Below are 25,062 nucleotides of genomic sequence, written 5' to 3' on the forward strand. Positions count from 1 at the left end.
TCTAGCATGTTTAAGGTCCTGGGTTCAATTCCCAGTAAAAGAAAAAACAAGAAAGGAAGGGAGGGAGGGAAGAAGGAAGGAAGAGAGGAAGGAAGGAAGTCAGCCCAGGACATCGCTTCTAAAACGGAATGCTTCTACCCATATTCTTCCAAAGTCTCTTCCTGCACTCACAGTGATGCTTACACAACATTTTAGAAAACGTGAAGAACAGTAAATAGCGCAGAGCTAGGCAGATCCAGGCCAACCAGACACTTCATCTGTAGAATGGGGACAGTAAGAGAACACGCCTGGGAGGGTGGGAGGGAGGATGAAGCGAGATGATGTGTGTAAAGAGCTTGGCGCAGAGCCTGGCACTAAGTGCTCTGTACACATCAGCTATTATTGTCACTCTTGTGTCATTGTCACTCTTGTTATACCAGATTGTGTCCCTAATTGTGTCCCAGGGAAAGTGCTTAGGAGGCTATAACCATGTGATGAGGGAGGCAACAGGGAGACCGCGAGGGACAAATAGGCTTGGGAGGGGTCTTGGCCAGGCCCAGGCTGGCTCTGAACATCTAGAGGCCCCGGGGGAGCTGCCCAGCTGGTGTGCGTGGGCCAGGCATGGGGCGGAGGCCTCTGGCTTTTCCAGCGGCTCGTCAGGGGTGGGGGAGGCCAGGATATTTAACATTCTACATAGTGCAGCCTGGGCTAACAGCCTGCCACCGGCAGGAAGACGCACTCGGAGAGAAGAAACCAATACCTCTATTCTGGGGCACCTCCTCAAACCTGAGGATGCCCCTCCCTGATGCCCAGAATATGCCCAAACAGGCTGGCTTCCCTTGCCTCCCTTAAATCACCACAGTGTGTCCATTCCACCTGCTGACCAATGGCTTTTGTGCAGGAAAAAGAGCACTGGATTGAAGTCACGAAAGGAGGGCTTCAGTTCCAGCCTGCCAAGGATGTACTGGGCAACTGAGGCAAGTGACTTGGCCTCTCTGGGTGACAGAAGCCCCACCTGTGAAATACTTGTTCTGCCTGTATCCATGGGCGTAGTGAAGATCCAAGGAGAAGACACTCGAGAAAGTGCTGCCAAATGCCAAGTGCGATTATTCCTACTTATTCTTTGAGCCTCAGTCCACTCATCTGCAAAATCTCTTAGCACTACTCTGCCATTATTAGTATCCTAGCTAGTCTTATAACGCTGGAGCTCTGAGGTCAGAATTCCAGCTTATTCCTTTGCTACATGATTGTGGCCACGTCACCTTTTTCTCATCTGTAAAAAGGTGAGTAAAAACAGCACCATAGTGGTGTGTGGATTAAATGAAGTAGTACAGGTGATCAGGTGCACCTGGCTTACTCTCAATGCTTGATAAATGGGGAGTTTTAAAATGAAGAAATCCCATGGTATCATCTCATTTCTGATGCTGGCATTACCCGTTTCTGCTTTCAAGGAGCTGCCCAGAGCTATTGGCCAGGCCCACCACTCCTTCCCTAGGATCCTTCACCTGTGACTTCACAGCCCTTCCCTTCCTATGGCTCTTGAGTTTTGACCCAAGGTGACAGCCCTTGTATAACCTCAGCTCCCCTTGGCCAAGAGGAAAGGGCACGATGCCAGGGCAGCCAATCATCTGGAGAGCTAGTAACCAAGAGTTCCAGGCCAGGGGCTCTGGCCAGTCAGCTCTGAGCCCGCTCTGGGATGAACAAGTAGAGCTTCCCCAGGACACACACGCACCTGAGATGCAGTTTCCTACTACGGAATCAGAAATGCACCCCACCTCCTCCCAGCACCCCAGTGTGTGGCCTGGCTACTTGCTGCTCCTCTTCCTTTCACCCCAGAGGATGCTCAGGGCCTCAGGAGCTCGGTGCTACAGCAGGGTGGGTGTGTACTGGGCGGTGTGAGGGGAGAGCTGCAGGGATCATCTCAGACTGAGGGGAAGAACTTGGACTTCCTGCTCTGGGAAACAGGGAGCCTCTGGAGGCTGCTGAGCAGAGGAGGAACAGTGTGAAAGTAGAATTCTAGAAAGACACATCCGGCCAGCACATAGGCTAAAGAGTGGTGAAAGAGACATCTGGGACAGACGGCCAGAGGAACATTGGTGCCAGGCCAGAGTGTGGGTGGTGACACTCCCCCAGTGGAAATGAGCTCTGCCTGGACAGGCATTATTGTTCTGTCAGGGTCCTGGCTGGGTCGCCCAGTTTCTTCCTCAGGGTCTCCAGCTATTCCCTAACCCTGCCTGGAGACCCCTCCCAAGGTTCCTAGACTACCTCCCAGGGCTGCCTGACATTTCTCCCTCCCACACGAATCTCAAGGGCCAAAAAGGGGGGAGGCCCTGAAGAAGGGGAACGAGGAAAGGAAGAGAACAGGCTTGAGCCTCCTTCCAGCCAAACCATATGCTTGGCCTCAGTTCTGCTCCACTCTGCTCATTCTCCAAATGGCCCAGAAATGTGGTCCCCAAATTGCCCTGGCCTTCATGGGATCAAAGTTAGTCCCAAATCAGTTTTGAATAAAGAAATGGCACATTTTGGCAGAAATGAGGCCAAAACAGACCCTTGGTGGTCTCCTCAGGCTGAGGTTGCTGTTCAAGGCAGTGAGATTTCAGGCCTGATCCTCAATGTGCCTTCCTGATGGGAAGAGAGGCCAAGCAGGTGGCATCTGAATGACAAGCCTCCCTCCCTCCCATGTCCAAGCATTTCCATTCCCCATTATTTTTTTTTCTCAAATGGGTCAAGGTACTTGCAGACTTTTTTGTTTTTGAGACAGTATCTCACTATGTTGCCCAGACTGGTCTCCAACTCCTGGGCTCAAGCAATCCCCCTGCCTCAGTCTATAGCTCAGGAATAGCAAGGACTACGGATGAGTGCCACCACGCCTGGCTGAGGTACTTCCAGGCTTTAAAGCTCCCTCCCCACAAAGCTCCCTCCTTCCTCCTATAAAAGGAAAAAAAAAAAGTAGGTCCTGTTTCAAAATTAAAAATAAAAAGGGGTGGGGATGTATCTCAGTGATAAAGCAGCCCTGGGTTCAATCCCCACTTCAGGAAAAAAAAAAAAAAAAAAGCTGAAGAAGGTAGAGATCAGGGATTAAAGTGAGCAGAGCCCCTCTCTTCCCTCTGCTCTTATGCTGTCAGCATGGAGCCCTCGATTCCCAAGAGCTTGCTTGGGAGCTTGGGAAGAGCCTTGGAGTAGCTATTGGAGCCAGCTTGGGAGTAGCCTTGGAGCCGGAAGTCAGTACCAACCTTCCCAGCACCCCACCTAACCAGGACACAAGAGCAGTTGGGCTGTCGCAGAACCTGGGAAGGGTCATAGTCTGTGCCATCAGGTAGACCTAGCAAGCTGCAGCAGGATATACATTTTTGAGCCTCCTACACAATCTTCTTAAAACTTGGGCATTTTGGCCCAGTCTCTCTGCTTTGGTCCCCACCCGCCCCTTTGTACTGCTGAATGAAGGGAGGAACAGGCCCAGCCAGCACCCCCCAGGGGCACACGAAGAGGAGTTCCCTCTACCCTTCTACTGGGGATTCCTCCTCAAACTGCTCTAGTGGGGAGGGAGACCCTGGGAATCTCAGGACAAAACAAGCCTGTCTCCTTGGGGAGTGAGCCAGCCAGCCTTCAGAGAACTGCCCACAGGGGACACAGTGGGAAGAATGGCCAGTTTGTCACATGCTGAGCCACACTCTGCAGACATCTCCAGCCCATGCACCAGCCCCACGCTTCCTGTTTGGTTTGGGTTTTCTTTTTGAAGTATATCTGAATGTGGTCCATTAGTCTCATGGACTCCACTGCCCAATCCTAGCCTCCTCCCCAACCCTCCAGCCAGCACTGAGCTACCAGATAAAGGCTGAGTACCAGATAAAGGCTTCCTAAAATTTTTAGATAAAGTCAGTCCCTGGCTGGCGTGGAGGCCTGTCTCCAAGCATACTTTTACTGCAGGTTGAAGGTGCCCAGGAACCTCTGGTGACTGGGGACATGTTCCTCTGGTCCAGGTTGGGTAGACACTGTTCACAGGGGGAACCTGGAGCCCTTTCCTTCTTCAGAAAGGCTAAGACTCCACACAACTCACACTGATGCTTCACAGCTGCTCGGGGCAGGTGGCAAAGGTTTCCTGTGCCTTGTCTCTTTAAAATCACAACCATTCTGAGGCAGATTCTGTAATGACAGCCATTTTGCAGGTAAAATGGTGGAAACTCCTGGAAGTTAGGTAATCCCTCAGTCACAAAACTGGTAAGAGGTGGGACCAAGGCCCAAATGCAAGTAAGACTGATGGCACCACCTGAGTTTTCCCTTTGCAAGGGACTGCCCCACTTGGGAAGTTGAGGATTAGGCACCAGGAACTCACAAGCCCTTTTGAAGAGTTACAGTGGAGGTCTCTGGAGATCTGATATCTTTTCTTTGGCTGCAGCTAAATTGATCACATAAAGAAAGCACCTCTAATTCTCCAGCGACTCCCACCGTGGTCTGATTTAAACAAGCCTCCCTGAGACCCGGTGATTGCAGACCTTAAATTCACCCAGGGGCCGAGGTCCAGTGTGGAGTGGTGGGTTGCTGATGAGGGGAATCAATGCAGCTCCCATTTCCCAGGGGCCCTGCTGGTGGTAGATCACCTCCCAGAGGGATGAACAAACTCTGTCTTCCCTCAGAAGAGCCCACACCTCAGGCTCCTGCAGCTCACTCTGGCTGGCCCACATGCCTATTGCCATAGAAGTCAAAGCAAAAGCAAGCTGACTGTTGCCATCACCAGTGGGAGGTAGGCAGTCCAGGATGCCAAGGCCCATGTCACACAGCATGCTATCTGCCACAGCACACAGGCCTGATGGCGTGGTCTACACTGGGGCTCGATCCTCTCTGGGGCAACACCCACTGGGCATTCAGCCTGCCCAGACTCTTCCACCAGCTGACAGCTCCTGTCCAGACCAGGGCCACCGGCCTGCCCCTTCCTCTTGAGGTCCCCAGTACAAGCACAGTGCCAGGCACTTAGCTGTCACGCCTCCACAGATGCCAGGATTGACATGAAATTCCTCCTGGCAGGAAGGGACCGACTTGATCAGCTAAAGCTTTGGGGTGTGCAACACACACACACACACACACATGCACATACACACGCACATGCACATACACACGCATACACGCGTCACTCACCTGGCCACCAAAGACATTCCTTCCCGTCATTCTCCAGTTTGGAGAAGGCGCACTGTCCCCCTATGCACTTTCCATCCAACTTCCCATTGGTTATCCAAAAAGGGGTGGATGAGGACCCGGTGAGGACAGAGCTGAGCTTTCTAGGTCGGGCCTTTAGGCCTCAGACCAGAGCAGGAGGAGGTGACCAAGGCAGCAACTGCATTCCATAGCCTTCCTGATGTGACACCCAAACACACCCTGGTATGACACCTTCTACCAGGAAAACAAGGTGCGCAACTCTCAGGAGTCACAGGGTGGTGCCGCTGACTCACGCTGCACCTGGTGGGGCTGAGGTTTTACTGTCCCACAAGGAAGGAGTCTATGGTGGTGGGCAGGCAGAGGGGCTGCGCTCCAGGCAGCGCCCATGCCTGAGGGAGCCGTGTGGACCTTTCTGGGAGCTAGACAGTTCTGTTTCTTGGCACAGGCAACTTCTCTCTGGGGAGGGAGAATGGTGCCTCACCCCTCACCAGGAGCTCTCTCTGTGATGCAGCAGGAGTTTCCTGCCCTCCTCACCCCAAAACCAGAAAGACTTCTGGGTGGGCTAGAAACTCAGATTGAAATGAACTAGAACCTAGAGCACTCAGCTGTCACTTGCTGTTCCCATCATTTTGGGCACATCACTTCTCTCTTGGGGTCTCATTTTTTCATTTGTCCAATAATAGAAAGGAGCTAGCTCAGAGGGTGGTCAATCAGTCTCACCCCAAAAAGACATTGCCAACTGACAGGTGGTGACTTCCTGAAGATTTTTTTTTCTCTTTTCCTTTTTTAGCACTAGAGATTGAACCCAGGGGTGCTTTTCTAAGCTATATCCCCAGCCCTTTTTGTTTTTTATTTTTTGAGACAGGGTCTCACTAAGTTGCTTAGGGCCTCCCTAAATTGTTCAGGCTGGCCTTGAATTCGTAATTCTCCTGCCTCAACCACCTGAATCGCTGGAATTACAGGCAAACACCACCACTCCCAGCTTGGTTTTGTGTTTTAGAAAGATTCTGAGATGATGTGTGGGCTCATGGTGGATTAATAATGTCTGCCAGGGGCACAGGTTGGGAGATTTACCATGAGCAATGAAAGATGTCTGCAGTGGGCATGATGATCATGGTGACACAAATGCTGGTAGATGACCTCTAAGGGCCTCTGGTTGTAAAACTCACAGTTCTACATGATTCCCCAATGGACATGGTTAACATTGTTTTGTGACAAGCATGTACCTTTCATAACTGTGGTATTTGCACATAGCCCTCATTCAAAAGACTTCCAAAAATTTAGAGCCAATGACCAGTGCCATGGCTTAATACCTGCAGGATACTCCAGCTGCTCTTCTGACTCCCCCTGTCTGTGAAGGAGCTTCCCTTTGCAAGGAAGGAAAAAAATCCCAGTCTGACCTCAGAGAGATGTTGATGGGTGGCAAAGGGAAGAGATGGCTTCTGACTTCCCAGTGCATACCAGAGGGACTTCTCTGACAGGGCTTTACATCTGTTAGGAACAGACTCAGCTGAACTGCTGAGCCTTAAGAAGTGTGCACCTGGATCTGATGCACACAGGTACCCAAAAGGAGCTCACAGATCATGTATGGAAAAGCCTGATTCCTGAGCATGCCTGCAGGACCAGGAGAATGCCACAACTCTGGACTGTGAGAGGGCTGGATAAGCCCCTCTGTGTTCTTTGTACCCACAGGCTCTGCGTGGCTGGCCCTGTATAGAGGTTCTTAGGGCCTGAGCTCACCTGCTGCTTGTTTCCCTTCTGCACAGATGTGCACAGCCCCCAGATACTAGTGCCTGCTGCCTCTGTCCCCTCCCCCTCTCTCCATCTGTTCAGAGCCAGGCCCCGAATTGCTCTAGATTTGAGAGGCCCCACCTGTAAAAAAGGGTCTTTCCAAACTCACAGAGCTGGGCAACTGCACAAGAGGCTGCAAATGCCATGTGCTTAGAGGAGAAAAGTAAACCCAACTTTTCCCAATGCCTCCAGCTGAACACTATGAAACCCCAAGACGAAAACTCAGTGGTAAGCAGCTTCCCCATCCTGAGCCTACCTCCAGGGACCAGGTGACCCAGGCCCTCTCCTCCTATCATGCCACAGCCCTTCCCAGCCCTGGCATGCTGTCCCCCAGAGAAGACCTGCCCAAGGAGTACATAGCAGGAAAGAAACTAGGGTTCACCTTCGGTCCCAGGGGTGGGAGGAAAGGGAGCGCCTGGAAGAGGAGCCACCCCCCACCCCGGGGGGGAGGAAAGCCAGTTATGGAATTCCTGGGCACCAACAGAAGCCCCAAAGGGCTCCCCTGGAATCCCTCTGTGTCATCAGGCATCTGAAAGATGTCTCCCTCTTTCCAAGAGCAAGGAAAAGCTGCCAGCCAATAATTACTTTTTAAAAAATAGTGTTTTCTTAATAACATTGCTGGGAGGAAATGGGATGGAGATTACAGTACAGAGGCAGACCACGCTATCTGGCGAAAGTGAAGTCTATGTTAATGGAGCACAGGAAGAAACCTTTGTCTCTAGATGGTGTGGGGACTCTCTGGCTGTTTCCCCTTAGAGTTAAGTTTCTGAGGTCCTAACCAGAATGTTTCAGCTTCCCTCACTTTTCTAAGGGCTTACTTCACATGGATCGTTTCATTTCATTCTTTCTATTACACCCTATGAGGCAGGTATTTTTATTGGACCCATTATAAGCATGGGAAAACTGGGGCACAGAGAGGTTAAATAACTCATCAAAGGTTATACAGTTAGTAAGGGCTGGAGCTGGTCTTGGAATCCAGCCACCCTGGTCCTAGAGCACATGCCCTAACCACTGGGCTCTCTACCATTACCTGACTCACTATGGTTTCATCCTGACACAAGAACTGTTGCCAAAGGGCTTCTTGCTCTATATTTAGCTCAGGGATTTTAAGCAATACTTCAAGACAAGATTCTAGTTTGACAAGATAATTTGGACAAGTCTGAGGGGTTGGTTCTAATGAGATCTAACCAGTTATATTCTACTGAAATGATCCAGAATGATAATCCAGGAAAAGTAAGGCAATATGCTTTTAATAATTAATTCCATTTTCTTTCTCTTACTAGATATGCTTTTAATGTCTACTTTTTAACCTGTATTTTATGTCCTATTTTATTGTAATGACCACAAGTGATATATTTTTTAAAATATTTTTTTAGCTGTAGATGGACACAATATCTTTAATTTTATTTATTTATTTATTTATTTGTATGTGGTGCTGAGGATCAAACCCATGGCCTCATGCATGCAAGGCAAGCACTCTACCACTGAGCCACAACCCTAGCCCCACAAGTGATATATTTTATTTTAGATTTCCCACTTGCCTTGCCTTGCCTCAAAGGTAACTTTTTTTTTCTTTTTTCTCTTGTGGCACAGGAGATTTAACCCAGGACTTAGAACATGCTAGGCAAGCATTTTAGTCCTTTTTATTTTATTTTGAGAGAGTCTCACAAAGTTTCCCTGGCTGGCCTCAAACTTGGGATCCTCTTGCCTCAGCCTCCTGAGTAGCTGCCCCAGATGATAGATAGGTGTGTGCCACCATGCCAATAGTTAACTCTTTAGTTATTAAATATTAATGTTACAAATAACACATGAGGGCAGTTTTCTTTTTTGAAACAGCAAAACCTTCCAAATGAGGCTAAGGTTCTCCTTTAACCAATCTCTCCCTCAACTCATGTACCCTAACCCCTGTCTAGAGATAATGGTGACCAACCTTCTAGATCTCTTAAGAATTTCTACATACATGTGTTGTATATGTATCTGCAAAAGATATGTCTTACTGTTATTGTTGTTTGAATAATTGTCATCATCCTGTAAATATTGTCTTGAAACTTTCAATTGTTCGATCGTTGACATTTCTTGGGGGGTTCGTCCATGGAACTGAGATCAATCACATTTGTTTTGACCATGGAACTAAGCCGCATGAGAATACCACAGTTGGCTTTTGGATGGTCATTTGTTTCCTCTGTGGATCGTCATTTGTTTCCCATTGTCATCATGTCAAAGAACAGGAGGCTCTTTGAGCCCTCCTGGGACTGGGACTGACCTCAGTCAAGGTCAATGTTCTCTTCTGTGTAAGCAATCACAATGGGCCACAGCATATCCCAATGCTGGGTTGGAGCTACCATATCTGCACAAAGGGTGTCAGAACCTCTTTGGCATAAAATCATTTTTGGAACTGGCTAAGTTACCTCCCCAGGATTTGACCTCTTGCCTCTCATCTAGGGTCAATGATCTAGAACATGTTCCTTAAAAGGCAGAGATCTGCAGGAAAGGAGAAACCTTCTTGCTCTCAGGTTGATTCCTGCCACACACCAGGATCACCCAGTTGGAAATCAGCTGAGGTCTACTCTGGACCACAAACTGAAATAAAATTCATAAATTTCATAAATAAAAAATCAGTAAAGTTCTTTACCCGTAAAGAGAAAGATTTAGAATAAGAATTCTTCTGATTCTAAAAATGTAACAATCCCATAAATATCCATAAGTTATGTCACACCCACACCCACATCCAAACCCGCATCCATCCAATGCTGGGTATTAGCGATTCAGGGAATATAGCTTTGCTCACTCATCATTAGTCAGGCTATTCAAGAGCTGGAAAGTGAGTCTCACCCTGGGGTGGCTACGTGGGCAGCGTCTGGAGCAATGAATAAGGAAGAGAGATAAAACCTCTTCAAAATAGGTTAAGTCCTTCAGAGCAAACGAGCAGACCTGAACAGCTCTCTTGACTCTGTTTTCCAAGTGGTGCAGGGAAAGCTGAGGGCCTCTCCCAGCTCTGATCAAATATTGACCCAGTGCACTTGCTGGCCAGGGTTCAGACTAAAGGACCAGCAGCACCACGGAGCCAATGTTTGCAGAGAAATTACTGCAGCCCAGCGCCTTGTAGGTCAGGCTGTGAAACAACCCCCGATAGAGCCAGGGCTTCAGAGAGCCTTCCGGTCCTTCCTCAGAGGAGCAGGTCATGGGGAAGCCACTTAAAGTGAAGGACCTGTGCAAGGAAATTGACAGAGAGGGGAAATGTGGTTCAGCTGCCAATGAGAAGGCAACTTAAAGGGCATCTGTGGCCCCTCACCCTCCTCCTCCTCCCCTTAATGCAAGACAGCCCCCTTATAACCAAACAGGCCTCAAAGTTAGGCCCTGTCCTGCCCAGCTCTCTCTGGGACAGCTCCTTTCCCTGGTCCCACAGGGTGAAGTGGGGAGTTATTTTTAGAAATCAAGAGCTTCACCTCTTCCCTGTTTTCAACTTGACATCTGAAATGCTCTTGAAGTCCTCTCTGGAAACTGACCTGGTTCTCTGGAAACTGAGGTGTATGGAATTGCTGAAATGCTCTATTGATGGGGAAAATCATGCAGGACATAGTCACCCTCTTCTTGCTGAGGCCCTAGAAGATTTTAGCAGGTAATATGAGGAGGGCCTGGCAGGGCTGCTGAGCACTCTGGGATAGGCATGAAGCCAGACAGAGCCTGCTGTATGTAAGATGGTCTATAGCAGCACAGCCCTACAGAACTTTCTGTGATGATAGGAACATCCCATCTGCTCAACACAGAGCCACTAGCCACTGTGGCTACTAAGTACTCATAGTGTGGCAAGTACAGCCAAGGGACTAAAATTTTAATTTCATTCTTAAATTTTAAAATTAATGTAAATTTAAAGAGCCACATGTGGCTAGTGGCTATAGCATTAGCACGAGTCTCAAAGCTTTCGCGCCTGGGGCACGTGTGTGCTCATGCATTTGTCTGGGGAAAGAATCTTCTTAGAAGCACAAAAGAATTCCAGATCTCAAAAGTAAAACTAGATAAAATACCTCATCAATCTGTGAGATAAAACTCACTTCCTCAAGGAAGCCTGCTACAAGCCCAGAGTATAAAGTTTCCTTGTCATATGTCTATGGCACCTTCTCTGCACATCTGGAAGAGTGTAAAGTATTGTTTGCCTTTTTAAAAGCAGAATCTGACTTTGCCCACTAAACTGTGAGTCCCATGGAATCAGGAACCATATCAGTGTGCCCCCAGAGCCTAGCACACCACCGGCGATGAGGAGGGCAGACACTGCCTACCTGTTGAATGGATGGAGGGAAGGAGGGAGGGAGGGAAGAAGCAGAAATACATGGGTGAACAAGCTAACAAATAAATTAGGGACACACTTTACTCCAATAACTGTGGTTCTCAAAACCCAACCAAATCCCCCCAAAGGAGGGATGGGGGCATATGTCTATCACTCCAGGCTACCACCACCAATTGAGACTATATGGGTGTACTCTGTCTGCCTCCCAGGAAAAATGCACTTTCCTTCCTCTTTATCACAGAGCATTTTTTTTTTAAGTTTTTTAGCTGTAGTTGGACACAATACCTTTATTTTACTTATTTTATGTGCTGCTGAGGATCAAACCCAGTGCCTCGCATGTGCTAGGCAAGCACTCTGCCACTGAGCCTCAACCCCAATCCCGCAGAGCATGTTTTTTGTACCCCAATCTAGTATTTATCTCATCTACAGTGAACTAATTATTAAAAAATCTTTTCTCCACCGGGCGTGGTGATGCATGCCTATAATCCCAGCAGCTCGGGAGGCTGAGGGAGGATTGCAAGTTCAAGACTAACCTCAGCAACTTTGCAAGGTCCCAAGCAATTTAGCAAGACCCTGTCTCAAAAACAAAGAATAAAAAGGGCTGGGGATGTAGCTCAGTGGTTGAGTGCCCCTGGGTTAAATCCCTAGTACCAATAAATAAATAAATAAAAGTCTTCTCTCCCCACTAGATATAGACTCCCGGGAGAAAGAGACCTTGTCCTGCTCAAGTCTGCTTCTCAGCCTGTGCCATTTTTGCTCTGCAAAGCACAAATGCCTTGGCAAGCTCTGAGCAGGCTTATGTGTCTCATTCTCTTTGTGCTTCCACTCTCACCACTCACATAGCCAGGGTTGGACTGTCAGATTGAGCAAATAAAAATGCAGAACACACAGTAAACTTCTGAATTTTACATAAAGAACAAATTGCTTTTTTAGTGTGAGTACTTCCCATGTAATATTTGGAATATACATAGACAAAAAAAAAAAAAGGATTTGTTATTTATCTGAAATTCAGTTTATAGGACATTTGGTACTTATCTGACAACCTTAACTGGGGGCTTTGCCAGAAGCAGTTAGCCAGCAGAGAGGAAGGTGTGTGGCAGGGTGGGAAGGGAGCAGCTAGATAACAGGATCTGCCCTGCCCAGGCTAAGGCTTGGGTAAGCGCTGCAGGAGCACTTACCTGCCATCTCTGACTTCTCTGCCTTCTCTCCCCTAGCCCTGCAATTTCCACTATGGCCTATGAAGAACTACCTTCTCTGCACACCTTCTCTGTACCTGTGTACCATCAGAGGTCTAAGTGCCCTGTAGCGGGCTCAGTAATGCCATGGGTCACCTCAAAGAGGTCACAAGTGCAAGCCCTCTGGCGCTGGCTCCCTCTTGCTGCCCCTCGGGGCTGGCTGCTGAGCTGTGTGCCTGAACCTGTCCATGCCCAGGGATTTTTCTCCATGTACAGAGCAGTCAGGTCCCGGCAGAGGAAGATGGGAACCCAGAGTGACGTCCCGAATCTCAGTGTGAATAGAGTGGGGTGGGGGATGGTGCTGGCCTGGACTCTGCAGCAGAGAGAAATGAAAAGCCCAGTCTGGGGGTTCTGGTCAGGTCTGCAATACAGCACCTTTTAATTGCTCTCTGACCTCATGGCTTGGGACATGCAGGGCAGGGCATGGCTGTGCATCTCCCTGCTGGCCCCCTAGAGGGAAAAATGGAAGTGTGCTTTTCTGGATGAGATTGGATCTGAATATACCCCATGGCCCTCAACTCACTGTCAGAGGAGGGTCAGGTTCATTTGGTATCACCTTGCACACGATTCCTGAGTTACATTAGAGGTGGGAACCCAAGGCCTTCTTGTGGTAACCTGACCTCCACCAGAGGCAAAAGACACCATGTGGCAGGGGAGAAATCAGGGGGAATACATAAGGACACCCACACTGGGGACAGAGTAACCAACTTGTGCTGGGGGGGAGTGTGGCCCAGGGTACCATCAAAGGGGTATCCAGGCCACATGTGATCCTCAGAATGCCATATATAGATCCCCAAATGGTGCCCAAGCAGCACCAGAAAGGAATGCAAAATTCATGATCTAAACTAGTTTGGCTCGGTGGCTCTTTGTTAGAGGCCCACTGGGGGTCCGTGAAAACTTGCTGCTGTAAGTAAAATTGTACGTATTTGCGCTTTTTCTGGGGAAAAGGTTTCTACCAGATTCACCAATGGGTCTGTAGCCCTAAGAAGGCCCAGAACCACATGCAGTTTTCCTTGGGCTGGCTTCTTGAGCCTGGGCCTTTATGGTCAGGGGGAGGTGGGGCTCAGTCAGAAAGGGGAGGGGCAAGATGGTTCTGAGACCAGGCCTGTGGGCCACCCGTGCTTCCCATCTACTCTGGCCTGCCCCAGAGGCCCCTTCCAGAGAGAGGCTGTGCCTGCATACTCTGAATACTCCAGCACACAGCAGGACATCTGCAGGGTGAAGCACACATGGGATAGATCCAAAGCCCCGGCCCCTTGGACAGCACAGCCCAACATCTCATCACTTGTGATACCTCATCAAATCCTCAGGACAACCCTGCCAAGTGAATACCATCCAGGTTTTCATTCTGCACATCAGAGAACTGAGTCTGGAGCAGTTAAAGGACCTTTCCAGAGTTACATGATGACAGTCAGGAACCAGTCTCAGGCAACATGCCTCTCTACACAGCCTCTTAGAAAACCAGAGTTACACATTCTGTTTTCTCTTCCTCTATAGGAGCTACCATATTAAAACCAGCAATCCTGATAAATAAGAAAGTCATGAAAATAAGTGAATGAACACTATGGAAAGTGAAAATGAATGGGAGAAGTCACATGGTGTGTGAAGGGGCTCGCAAAGATGCTATATTGGATTCCAAGGCTAAATTCCAAAGGTCCAGCTCAACCCCCTCCAGCTGTATCTGCAGTCATTTCTCGGGGTCCACAGAAGATTGGTTCCAGGACCAATACCAAAATATCTGGTGCTCAAGTCCCTTATATAAAATGGCACAGTATTTGCATATAACCTGTGCAGATCCTCCCGTATTTTAAATCTCTAGATTTCTTGGAAACAACTATTCTACGGCACTGTTTAGGGAATAATGACAAGGAATAAAGTCTGTACATATTCAGAGAAACTTTTTTCCCCAAATATTTTTGATCTGCAGTTGGTTGAATCTGCAGATGTGGGAACCACAGATAATGGCACACTGATGGTAAGGACCCACAAGGACAAGCCTGGCCATCACGACAAGCTGTTCCATGCTTGTGTCCCCTCCCAACATGCAGGAAATGAGCCCTCTGGGCAAGGGAGAAGAGGGGAAGCAAATTCCTTTCTTGTGAGATTCTAGGGAGGGAGTAGGGGGCCAGAACGGAAGGGGGGGAAGAAAAGTCCTGATTTGGAAGTTTCCACTGGCTTTCAGACCTCATCCCACTCATCAATGAGCCCTTTCAGGTTGCCTCTCCCCAACTGAGTTATCATTTCCTGTCCGGCACACTGTACTCATTGATGGGGTGTCAGCAAATCCCACCAGTTTATGCTGGAAGGACCCAAGGAGATTGGACAGGAACTGAAAGAGGAAGAGAAAGAAGGCAGAGGATAAGGAATGGCTCTCAATCCCATATGCAATGGGACATTCAGTCAGAATGACCAGGGAATAAAGGAAGGTAATATAGGAAGCTGAATTACCTTTGATTTGTCTCAGAGGAAGCACAATAAGGACAGGAGATAAAATCAGGTATTAGGGGGTAAACATTCAGTCTTGCCTCTCAGATAACCCACCATCAAAGGCCTGCAAGCAAGCAAAGGAGTGAACTCTTGTCCTGAGGGCTAGGAGTGGGTGTCTCTGGTCTGTGTAACCAGGTTCACACCCTGAGGAAGAATCCAGAATACCTCAGTGTAACCAAGTTCACACCCTGAGGAAGAATCTAGAATACCTCAGTCAACTTGCAATGACTCTCTCTCTTCTCTGACTTTTGCCTCTGACACATAGAAGTAGACTCCCTGGTGGCCTTGTCTGTTCTATATGGCCTTCTATCCCTGGCCATTCTGATTGGTCGAGAAAGAGCACCTGACCCAAGTTAGGCCAATCAGAGTCTTCCCTTGTGTTTGTCAACTTGGAACTGGGAGAGAGTCAGTGTGTCTGCTGTTGGGAACCACAGATAAGAAATTCAAGAACTCTTCACAGTCAAGCACCCCAGGGTGTGAGGGAATAGAAGCTGAGGACAGTGTCAGAGGGAAACAAAGAAAAGACAGAGGGAAAGCTGATCTGGGGCTTAGGTCTGCCCAAAGTCACTGCTCTTCTCTCCATCTGGTAGGCTGCATAAGCTTCCCAGATATATTTTCGTCTCAACCAGCATAAATGTAAAAGTGTCACTTGTCACTAAAAGAAGACTAACTAAACTGGTTGGCACCAAGGGGTGTCTGCAGTGGTAACTGCAGGCTCTGTAATACCACCCCCCTGTGAGAACAACGCCTGTGTGAATTAGAGACACACACCTACCATCCACATGTACAGACTGGGTGGTAAGTGCCTTATTTGGTTAGGCAGACACAGTGGTATGCCCAGTTTGCATCTGGAGTTCAAAAAGTTGCTTATTTTCTGTTTCGGTTTTCTCCTCATGTTTGCTTTTCTTTGCCTGAAATGATGTGGCGGCTTTTGTCTCATCCTGAATGTTTATAGACATGTCTGCTCAGGCCGTAGCACCCACAGCCATCCTCCTGCCTCTTTGTTGAGCAAGTCAATAATGCCCTGAGTGTCTGCGTGCCATATCCCAGACGGACAAGCACAGCTTCCCTCATCTGTCCCTCTGCACCAACCTCAATTCCAACCATGACGGCTCTGATGGGGGCTCTCTAGACGAGGGACGTCATGAGAGGCCAGTCCATCAGAAAGACTCGGGCCACCATCTGAGCTCCAGCCAACTCACCTGCAGGTCAAAGAACTTGCTGTACCTCCGGTAGATGGTCTGGGAGGTAGAGTCGGACCAAGTCACGTTGATAATGTATACCTGTGGGAAAAGGGAAGAGCAGGTGAGCAGGTGACCAAGGCAAGCCTTCAAGCTGTGCTGGACATCTTTTACATGTGTGTAGGTGCACCAGGGCCAGGGCCATGCTTCTTGTCCCATCTGTCCCCCTAGAAATGAATGTCAGGTACCATGTGGATGCTACAATATACATCTGAATACATTGCACCCACATGCAGACCTGCACACATCTAGAGGAACATTCGATAAAATGTTAATGATGATTTTCTTAGAAGGGTAAGATTAAAACAAGTGGTTTTAATTTCCTTCTTTTTAAAAATATTTATTTTTTTAGTCGTAGTTGGACACAATATCTTTATTCCATTCATTTATTTTTATGTGGTGCTGAGGATCAAACCCAAGGCCCTGTGCGCGCTAGGTGAGCACTCTACCACTGAGCCACAATCCCAGCCCCTAATTTCCTTTTTTATATGTATATACAATGAACATAAAATTGGGGTCATTACGTTTTTTTTGTTTTGTTTTGTTTTTAAGGTGGTTGATCTACTGGTTCTCAAACTTTAGAGTAATTTTAGAAGATTCCATGAGGGATCTTCCAAAATTATATGTACCTAGGTCCCACTCACTAAAATTCTGCATAGGCAGACCAGGGCACGGGGACTCGGACATCCACACTTTCAATAAGCCCAAGTTATTCCGCTGCATTCATCCTCAGCTCACTCTGAACAATGCTTCAGAGACCATAAGCCCTTCAGAGAACTGCAAGTCACCTAAGTGTCCCTAAGTCTTAGCTTGGTGCCTGGCACAGAGCAGGTACTCGGAAAGATCTTGCTACATTGAACAATCAAACAGGATTGTAAAATAAGAAGCAGATTCACAGAAGAGACGTTAGCTCATTTGCGACCTTTTCTCTGTGGGATTCTTGCAATGAAGGTGTTTCAGGGCCAGACTGTCACCCCAGTTCCCAAGGCCCCCTCAGGCTCTGCAGGGCTACTGCCTCAAACCATTCTGGAAGGTGTCTGGGCCATTAGGTTGCTGGAGAAGAAGAGAGAGCTCCTGCCTACAATCCGGCCTGCTGTTCCCACTATTTTTGTTCCTCCTGGGAGAGGCCTTAGTTAGAGAGCTGGGCCATCTCCCATAACCACAGGGCTCTTGTGCTGAACTCCGTGAGTACCTGGGCCAGATGTAACCCAGGTGAGACCTCAGGAGAGAGGCAGAAGCTGTAAGTCCCCAGTGGTGGTTCCCACACCAGGATGCCTATCAGAATTCCCTGGGAGACCTGCAAAAATGCACATTGCCAGGCTTTGCCTAGTGATTCTGATTACAGAGGTCTGGAGGGACACTACCAGTGAGGAGACCAACGTAGCCAGAGAAGGCTAGGGTCCAGGCCATGGTGAGGGGAGAGAATGTGAGCGAAGAGCAGCATTTAGACCCTGGGCACACACTGGCTGCCCTCCCTTGCTGCCTGGACCGGGGCTTGCCCGTGAATGCCCAGGTTGCATGCTTGGCATTCAGGTAACTGTGCTTCCTCCCCTTCCATTACTAAGTCACGGAGCCAGACTCATGCTGCGGGGAGAATTTGTTCCCAAATGCAACTGAGGAAAGAGCCATAAAGCCAGGCAACTAGGACTGGATGTTGCCATCAGAGATTTCTGACATGAGATCCTGATAAGGAAGAACATTAAATAAAAGGCCATCCCTACCTTCACAAGCTCAAAATAAATTATTGACTTATTATAATAAATAGACACGGATATGCTTTGGTTTATATCATATGTAAATGTATGTCTCATACAATAAATTGTAAAACCACTTAGCTAACGAAGTGTTAGCTTATGTTTCGGTAATCAAATGTGACGACATGCTAGTACAGTATAAAGTATTTATACCTATTTATATACAGTATAAAGTATTTATACCTATATTTATACAGTATAAAGTATTTATACCTCATTTAATCTTCAGCCCCACAAAGTAGCAACCAGTGGTATCTTCACATGGCACAGGAAAAAGGAGAGGCTCAAAGAAGTTAGTAACTTGACTGAGCTCCATAACCAGTAACATATTAAGCAAAAAACTTGAACCCAATCTAGCTGAGTCCACACCCCATGTTCTTGACCATACTGGATATCTTAGTTCATTTTCTGCTGTTGCAACACAATACCTGAGACTGGGTAAATTATAAACAATAGAAGTTGCTTTGGTTCTGGACTCTAGGAAATCCAAGACCATGGTGCTGGCATATGGCAAGGGTCATCCCATGGCATAAGGTCGAAAGGCAATTGAATGCAAGAGACAGAAAGGAATCAGGGCTGAACTCATCCTTCTATCAGGAACCCACTCCCACGATGGCAGCATAAATCCATTTAGGAGAGCGGAGCCCACATGACCGCTTCACCTCTTAAAGGACCCACCTCTTAACACTGTTACCTGGAAATTAAATGTCAACTTGAGCTTGGAGGGGACACTCAAACCATAGCCCCTGGACTATCTCCCTATATGAAAATGTGGGAGTGTGAATATTGTAATCAAACTACTTGATCAGGCCTGAAAGATATCTTTTAAAATAAAGCTGCAGGTGACCTGAAAAGTGTGAGCCAGCACATGCTCAGGGGGGTGGCCAAGAGGAACATGGTGGAGACAGGGTGCAGTATAGGCAACCCTGAGAGCTCAAGACCAAGAAGAGACAGAATTTGGGCCCAGACAGAAGCCGGTGGTTAGGACTGCTATGAACCCAGACCACCACAGAGGAACCGTGTGCACCAGAGGCTTCACTGATGAGGCAGGAGGCGCTGGGATTTCCACACGTTAGAACCCACCCCATTCCCGCTGCTGACCTCCGGCTCCATCTCTCCCCAGCCCCACTTCCATCTGCACTTTCCCTTCCCACAGGTCCCCAGGCGGGGAGCAGCTGTGTGCACCTGCCAGGTGTTGCCTGCTGAACCTAAGGAGGCCCCGAGTGGCCTTGCCAGCCTGGAGAGAAAGCCCTTGAATGCCCCTGCAGGACACAGACAGCAGCCTTTCTCCTGGGCCAACCAAGTGGAGCCCAGAGGAAGGGCTTAACACCCACCCTCCACCCTGCGGAGCAATTAGGAGCTTCCCTTCACCTCCCAGAGAGAATTAATCACAGGCTCACAGTCCCTGGCAGCTGGGATCTGGGGAGGCGTGTGTGTGTGTGTGTGTGTGTGTGTGTGTGTTGTGTGTGTGTGGTGCTGAGGATCAAACCCAGGGACTCACACATGCTAAATGGCCTCTTCTTTGGCGGAAGAGGAACCTAGGGCCCAGCACGGTGTCTTGGCAATGGGGATGGTCAGGTAAGGAGTGAATTCTGGAGACAGCCACAGCCAGGTTGCACTCCCACCACCACCTTGTTAGAGGCTGGGAGACCTCAGCCCAGCCTCCCAGACCCTCAGACTCCCCCATACAGTGGTCACCACCTTCAGGGCTGCAAGGCCTGATGCATGCTCAGTTATCACTGTAGGGTGCTCATTCTTAGTGGAAAAGCTGGGATGGGGACACAGACCCCCCAAATTCCTAGCCTAGGACTAGTTGGCACATGACTAAACATGCCCCCCCCCCTTGGAAAAGTCCTTTGTCTTTTGAAAACTTATAGGAACCATTTCTGTTCTGTGGGTCCATTGACCTGGACCCACACCAAAAATGCATGCTGTAGAGAATTGGTCAGAGGAAAGGGGTGACAGAAAACTGTCCCTATGACCCTTATCAGTTATAGCCACACAGCCAGGACAGGGCCATACCCCCTCCCCCCGAAAAAAACAAACAAACAAACAAAAAAACTTATTCCCTTGTTTGGCAAAGAACTGCTCCTGTTGACACCTTGCTCCTCCCTTCCCATGCCCCAGGTGGCACAAGCATGACACAATGGCAGGGGGTAGACTCTCAGTTTCTCTGAAGTTTCTGGGATGTGTGAGAGGCTCCCTGCATTGAGGAAATAGTCAAAGTCCTCTCTAGAGATAAGCCCAGGACACGGGGACAGTCTCCAGAGCCTGTTCTCTCATCGGCCTGTCTGCTTTCTTCCAAACCTTGAATATCCTAGATTATCCCTCCAAATGAGTGATGGGGACACAAAATTCCAGCCTGGCCTATTCCTAGCAGCCCTACCCTGACACCAGAGTTTCTTAAGTCTCCCTGCTGGCACTGGAAACTTTAGAGATAAACTGCAGAGAAAGAGCAGGTGCTGGAAAGGGGGACAGGGCGGAGGTCACCAGAGAAAGCCAGCTCTGTTTACCGAGCCTGCGTCAGGGGCCCAGATAAACCCCCTCTGGTCTCAGGAGCAGCCAAGATAACATTACCCGGCAGCTGGGTCTCAAGAAAGGTTTGGCAATTAAACATCCTGCTTCCAAGCACAGTACTTGGGGTTATGTTTCCCGGGTGGAGTTTCCCTTCCTTCTGGATTTTGAAATGCACGGATTCTATTTCCCCGTCTCCGGCCCTTTTGGGCAGATGGTGGGCGGCTAGGAAGCCTCATTAGAGACCAGCAACTGCGTGCAGCTTCCCCTGGGTCAGCCCAGGCGCAGGAGGCCATGCGGTCACAGTCCCCTGCTGGCTTACCTGTGTGGAGAATTCCCCCACTGCAGGCACAAGTGTGGCGCTCTCATATGACCCATGTGAGGCTGCACCGGGCTGCCCTCTGTCCCCCAGCTCAGGTGGCCAGCCAAATCCAAGCTTTCCAAACTTGTCTTCCCAGTGGGTACTTCTCTCCTCCATTAACTGTGCTCCAACAAGACCATGACCTGGATGCAAATCAGACTTGCAGCTCAACCCTAGAACACAGAGGATGAGGCCCAGTCTGGTTCTGTGGAGGGATGGGTGCCCATATAGGATCTGGGCTGATGGATCAATACCCAAAAATAGATGGCCCAAACATTGCTAGAAGGCCTAGGACCCACCCATGCTCAATCAGAAAGCTCTGGTAAGTACCTGTGCCCCATCTGCTGACACAGTACAACAAGAGGCAAGAGCTAGAAGTGGTGGTGGCCACTGCACATCTCCATGGCACCGCTGCTCCATTTACTGAGGAAGATCTTATTTTTCCTGGACCCTGGCCAGCTGACCCTGCCCTTGGCCAAATGGAAACTCAATGACCAGCTTCCTATACCTGCTGTCCCCACCATGGGGCTGGAATCAGCTGGCTAGGACCAGGGCCATGGCATACAATTGGATAAGTTGTCCACTGCCCAAAGTTGCTAGTCAAGGGACAAGCAGAGGTGAAATCCAACCTATTCTCTAGTTCTCAGACTATACATCCATGCAGAAAAAGGGACACCTTGTTCCGCTGCGTGGGCTGTCACTATTTTCTAGCGTCCTTGAGGTCACAGGATCACCTCAGTCTCAGTTCCTCAACTCCCCCAAGTCTATGGATGGAGAGAGGCCTAACATTTGGGATTAAGTGCTAAAGACCATGGCCCCTGAAATCAGAACAAACACAATCCTGCAGTCAATAAAAGGGACTTTACATCTGGCGACATGATCATTGCTACGGCCTCCTACTGAAATTCATCACGCCAAGTACTTCCCCCAAGAAATTAATGCCACCCCTCCCCACCGCAAGGTGCTAATAAATTCTACCTTTCCATTCACACTGCTCCATGTACTAAGTTCTTATCTGGCAGGTTGGGGGAAGAGTGGCAATAAGTCCCAAATTCAGCCAGGCTCCTTCTGTAGATCCAGACCACCCAGCATGGCAGAGGACCCGGGACTGCTTCTGGTACAAGCAGCTACACCAAACAAGGCCAATTCCCTGTCTCCTCCCTGCTGTGCCTGCTGAGCCTCCCTGGTGTTACACCACCGGCTGCATCCAGAGACAGAGCCCCCCTGGGTGCCAACGTCTGACCTGGGCCCCCATTAGCCTCACAAGCCTATGTCCATCTCTTGCAGTGCTCATGGTCTGTGTTCACAATTAGCCAATTATTATATCTGCCTTTGTCTGCTAATTGTTGGTGCAGAATGAGCCAGTGCTTGACAGTGCTGTGCTGGTCTCTATTTAACACGGGTGAGTCCATCTCCCTCCCAGGGGTCCCTCTCAGCAGAAAGCGTCTTCCCCTTCTCTTGGCCTGCCAGTCCACTGGGCACATCGTGGTAATGACTGACTAATGAGAGAAAACCTACAGAGTCTGGAACAACCAAGAGGTGGCTGGTGACACCCTTGGAGACTGTTCTCCAATCCAGAGGCAAGCCCCAGAGGCCAAGGGGTAAAATACAAATACATCTGACTGGATGCGAGGGTCTTTGCCAATCTGAGGCCTTGCCAGCAAAAGCAAATTCAACAGCCTGAGGCCACTTGGCTGAAGTTTTTGGGCTCAGCCTGGGAACACTGAGAACCTCAGGGTGTGGCCCTATTAAAATTCCAAATCCTCTGGGTGGTGGCTTGTTCCTGGGGGGCGGGTTGCAGATTTGGGGAACACCCACCACTTAGAAGCCTGAACTTGCAGGGTGACGTTCACTCCAACACACACAAACACTCCCAGGCTGATCACAGGGTTAATGATCAGGTGGCAGGTTCTTTTGGGTCCTCAGTCCCCAGACTGCAGGTTGTCAGGGAGCAGTGAGAGGGAAGGCAGCAGAAGCGCACCCCAAAAAGAGTGGTGGGGTGTGTGCCAAGAGAGGGCTCCTCCCAGAACCACACATCCACCCATCACAAAACAAGAGTGCCTGCAGACCCGGCCACCTGGGCCTTTTCTGGGATAAAGAAGGGGCTTTTAAAAGGAACTCAGGAGGGGACAGTCTGCAGACTCCAATACCATATCAAATGCCACTTGAGAGTGCGTCACCTGTGTATGCAGGGATCGTGGGCCTGAGTTACTAGACTTGGGGGATAATGTGTAGGCATTATCTGAAGGACCCCACACAATGACAGTGGGTCCCTCACTTTGGGGTTGTCATGATGATTCAGTGAGTTAACCCTGGAGGCTCTCTGAAGACATCCTGGTTCTAATGCCCATCACGACATTTGGCACACTTAATGTTCCCTACAGAAATGAAAGAGCAAAGCCGACAGCAAACACTGCCTGAGTGCTTACCTGGTACCTGGTTTTGTGCTAAGCTAAATAGAAAGTACTGTAAAGTCCCAAGCTCCAGGCCCTTACAGCTCAGCAGAAGCAGCAACACTTACACTGAGGAATCAAGCAGGGAAAAGTGTGAGATGGAACAGTGCCAAAAAGGAACAGAGGAAAGTGGCTTTGAAAGCACTCGTTCGATTGTAATTTCAGACCTTACACTTCCCTGCTGTGTGGGCTTGGGTGAATATCTTAGCCTCTCTGAGTCAGGGTTTCCTTAGCTATAATATAATTTATAATGGAGCTTTCTATTAAATGTGAGGCTGTGCATGGAGTGCTGGCCCGAAATGTTAGGTGTTTAGACAGCAGGAAGGAGGAGGCAGGCAGCTGATTTCTTCCCATTTGCCACGAGCCTTGAATTGTGACCCATGAATAGAAATAGGAGGGGAGAAGGTGAAAAGGGGGACACATGAACACACACGTGTGAACACATGCACACACACAGCAACGGTGGAACCACTACTAATAAGGCGCCCAGCCTGGGAAAGTAGAAGAGCAAAAAATAACTGTATCGCCCAGGGCCAGGAAAACAATGCCACCCCCAGGGGTGTCTGCTGAAGGGACAGGCGTGCTATGGGGGCCCTCCAGGGACAGAGGCTTTTTTATTTCTTTTTCCCGTGTTTCCTGGAGGGAAAGTGAGTGTGTAAGCTGGGAGCTCCCAGGACTCACAGGCCCTACGGAGGCCTCAAAGAAAAGATCAGCGGCCAAAGCCCTATCTCAGCATCCCCGGAAAAGCAGCGTACAACTGGACTCATGGGGAACACCGCTCCTGGGACCAAACACGGCCAGTCCCTCCACAGCTGGACCATGTTAGCTTCTTGAACAGACCACACTGCCTGGAGCAAGACCTGGGCTTGTGGTCGAAATCTTCTCCTCTGCTGGGTGGATGATCTACCACTCAGTACTGAGGTGCCCTTCGAGGCAGGTGGCAGGGAGTCCTGCGCTGGGATCAGAGCTTCATTTTGCATGGTCTGAAACCCTCGGGGCAGCTCCACAAAAGTCAGCACTGTCCCGAGCCCTCATTCCACATCCATAATTCCTGCCTCACTGTAAAAACTGAAGAGATCACAAAAGCAAAGAACAAGCCCAGATCCGGGGGCTCCCCAGTAAGTGGGACTCACTTTCCCATTCTTTCCCTTCAGAGTGTCTGGATGTTATGGTTTAGATATTCAGTGTCCCCCAAAAGCTCAAGTGTGAGACAATGCAAGAAAGTGTAGAGGTGAGATCCTTAGGTTATGAGAGTGTTAACCTAATCAGTGCACTAATCCCCTGGTAGGGATTAACTGGGTGGCACCTGTAGGCAGGTGGAGTGTGATCGGAGGAGGAGTGTCACTGGGGGTGTGCCTTTAGAGTTAATATTTTGCCCTTGTTGAGCAGAGCTCTCTCTCTGTCTCTCTCTGCTTCCTGATTGTCATGTCCTGAATTGCTTTCCTCCACCACACTCTTTCCACCTTGATGTTTTCTGCCCACTTCGAGCCCAAAGAAATGGAGCTGACTGTCTATGAACTAAGATGGTGGCAACTAGGAGCCCAACTTCTCTAAAATTGTTCTCATCAGGTCTTTTGGCCACAGCAATGAAAAAGTCCACTGAAACACTGGCACGGTCTTCTGCCTTCTAAGAATTTTATTATTTTCCCTAGAAGATTCTAAGGGTACCAATTAATATGGGGCCTTAAAAGAAATCCCCTTTGGGATTTCAGAGTTCTGGGCATGATCCCCACTGGGACATTTTCCAGAGCGCCTGAGGATATGTGGTTGACCTTTGGACCTTCCTTCCACCAACCCTGCCACCACCCTCT

General features: G+C 49.1%; 1 protein-coding gene across 3 annotated transcripts in view; it reads right to left on the reverse strand.

Moving 5' to 3' along the window:
- Sh3pxd2a (SH3 and PX domains 2A) overlaps nt 1-25,062 on the reverse strand; it is a 215,097-nt gene that overhangs the window by 152,521 nt on the left and 37,514 nt on the right. For all 3 annotated transcript variants that reach the window (XM_048807272.1, XM_015494748.2, XM_015494747.2), the window contains exon 2: nt 16,131-16,211. In XM_048807272.1, the coding sequence (XP_048663229.1) occupies nt 16,131-16,211 (81 nt within the window). The remainder of the gene's footprint in view (nt 1-16,130; nt 16,212-25,062) is intronic.

This window comes from Marmota marmota, unplaced genomic scaffold (genome assembly GCF_001458135.2).
Source record: "Marmota marmota marmota unplaced genomic scaffold, marMar, whole genome shotgun sequence".
NCBI classification, from domain to species: Eukaryota; Metazoa; Chordata; class Mammalia; order Rodentia; family Sciuridae; genus Marmota; species Marmota marmota.